General features: G+C 46.2%; 1 protein-coding gene across 1 annotated transcript; it reads right to left on the bottom strand.

The window, feature by feature from the left end:
- Positions 1–263: 263 nt before the first annotated feature.
- Positions 264–2,050, bottom strand: LOC136505539 (uncharacterized protein At2g34160-like). The gene is made up of 5 exons (XM_066500716.1): positions 1,600–2,050; positions 1,158–1,206; positions 982–1,044; positions 805–869; positions 264–676 (listed from the first exon to the last, which is right to left on the bottom strand). Exons 1-5 carry the CDS (start codon positions 1,906–1,908, stop codon positions 578–580), a joined length of 585 nt encoding a protein of 194 aa, XP_066356813.1. The 5' UTR covers positions 1,909–2,050; the 3' UTR covers positions 264–577.

Below are 2,050 nucleotides of genomic sequence, written 5' to 3'. Positions count from 1 at the left end.
GTTTTTTCTCTGCAAAAGGTTATGACTATGCATTTATTTGAATTTGCAGATGTTAGTATATTTTGCTAAAACTTTGTCACAATTAGATACGTTTAACTAGTTCTAACGATAGCCTTTTTTACATATAACAATATTTCTTTCTTACATAGATTAATGTGGCACGCGGAACTTAATTAACTGCTGTTCTGAAATTAAATTGCCAGCGACAGCAGCAAATTAAAATTACAGAAACCTTTAGCGTTTGTTCACATACAACAACAAACTAGAGAGACATGCATAAATAATATTCCCAGCCTCTGGTAAAATTCTACAACCGTTTCATCGTCATCGTCATCTCAATGTAGTGGCGATGCCGTTGACTTGACACATATATATATCTTGCATGCTTTTACTTAACTCACAAGATCTGATCCATCTCAACAAGGACTAATAAGGTAATTAAGGTACCCTGATTACTAGTACTTAATCAGACTGCCGGTGGCCAATCAATCCAAGCTGTGGTGAGCTGCCAACCTCTGGAAATGGAACAGGAGGGAGGCCCCTGCTGGAGAACGGTTGGAGAAGTTGATCAGATCGATCACACCTTGATCTCTTCCTCGGCGGATTTCAGGCGGTCGGATTTCTTGCTAGACATGATGCTGTTGAAATTCTCTGATTTGCACAGCAGAATCTCAATCTGAAACCGAAAAGAAAAATACACATTGATCAAAATGGTGTCGTTTATTTTACACATTTGGATCTAGCTGGGATCTTGAGTTCAGAAGGAAAGAGGGGGGTGGGGGGAGGTGAGATGTCATATGCCACCTTGGCTTTACGGACAAACCGGCCCTTGGACTCGTCTTTGGTGCCGATGGTTGATGTCAGGATCTCTAGAAAGGATCGATCGATAGAAAAAGAATGTGAAACATACATGTGGGACGAAAACTAAAGCTTCAAGATTCAGAGGGTAATCATATAGGCATGAGTATGACGACGCCTTACTCTTTTCAGTGGCGAGGCCATTGTTCTTGAGGATCTCGGCGACAGTCACGACGGTACCAATGGCTGCAACCAAAAAGGCCGGATTTGATGCCCCAGAGAAACAATGTAATGCGTCATCTGGGAATGAAAGAATATTGGGGAGGTGATTGAGTAGCATAGGAATTGAATAGATTTACCCATCCCCAGAGCAGAGAGTTCAACCTCGTCGTAGTTCTGCATGTACCTCTGCACTCAACATTCACATGCTTTAGTTTAGAGACCTCAAGCTTTATATACTACAATTGAAATCCTATTGAGGGATCCCGGTGTGTGCGCATGTGAACTATCCGCATTTTTTTGAGCACATGAGTTATTTCACACAAAGCAATTCGACAGTAGATTCCGCTTTGGAGAAACAAAAAACTGTAAAACATGTGGAAAATTCTTATCCAAGCATTGCTATTTATAAGTATATATTGTTGTTTATTTATCTCTGTATATATATGTAGGTACCCCGGAGTGAGAAATTTATCTTGATACAAATCAGAAATGTTAATCATCCTTGCGTGACGACACTATACTATGAGTTGCATGATATGACCACGCATGTCTACGTGTCTGTGAACAGTAGAGGCAAACCTTGGCGAGATTGACGTAGAAATAGAGCGGCTTCTTGTTGGTGGACACCTGGATGCGGTTCTTCTTCGCAGACGCACCGGCCTCCGCTTCCGCCTCCGCCTCCCCCTCGCCCTCAGTCTCCGCCTCCGCCTCCGCCTCGGCCTCGGCCTCCTCACCGACAACCGCCACGTCTTTCTCCTCAGGCACCGCCTCCTCCTCGTGTGCCTTGGCCACCTCCCTCTTCACCTCGGCCGCCTCCTCCCTCACCGCCTGCTCCTGCTCCTGTGCCTGTTCCTCCTCCCCCTCCGCGGCCGAACGCACCGCCTGCATGGTGTCCGCCGGTCTCACTTCTTGCTGGCTCGATTGGGCGGTTCGACGATCGTGCGTTGGAGACGATGGCCGATCGAGAGTGCGTTCCGACGGGGCGCGAGGGCGGTGGTGGTGGCGGTGCAGCGGTGCAGAATTATGTAGC

The sequence above is a fragment of the Miscanthus floridulus genome, chromosome 14 (assembly GCF_019320115.1).
Source record: "Miscanthus floridulus cultivar M001 chromosome 14, ASM1932011v1, whole genome shotgun sequence".
Lineage (NCBI taxonomy): Eukaryota > Viridiplantae > Streptophyta > Magnoliopsida > Poales > Poaceae > Miscanthus > Miscanthus floridulus.
Note: the sequence above shows the minus strand (reverse complement) of the source record. Positions and strands in the feature narration are given on the sequence as shown.

Coding starts and splice junctions, on each gene's coding strand:
- LOC136505539 (XM_066500716.1), bottom strand. CDS start 1,908: ATGCAGGCGGTGCGTTCGGCCGCGGAGGGGGAGGAGGAACAGGCACAG. Junction 1,207..1,599: donor TCTACGTCAATCTCGCCAAG/GTTTGCCTCTAC, acceptor TGTTGAGTGCAG/AGGTACATGCAGAACTACGA. Junction 677..804: donor GGTTTGTCCGTAAAGCCAAG/GTGGCATATGAC, acceptor TTTCGGTTTCAG/ATTGAGATTCTGCTGTGCAA.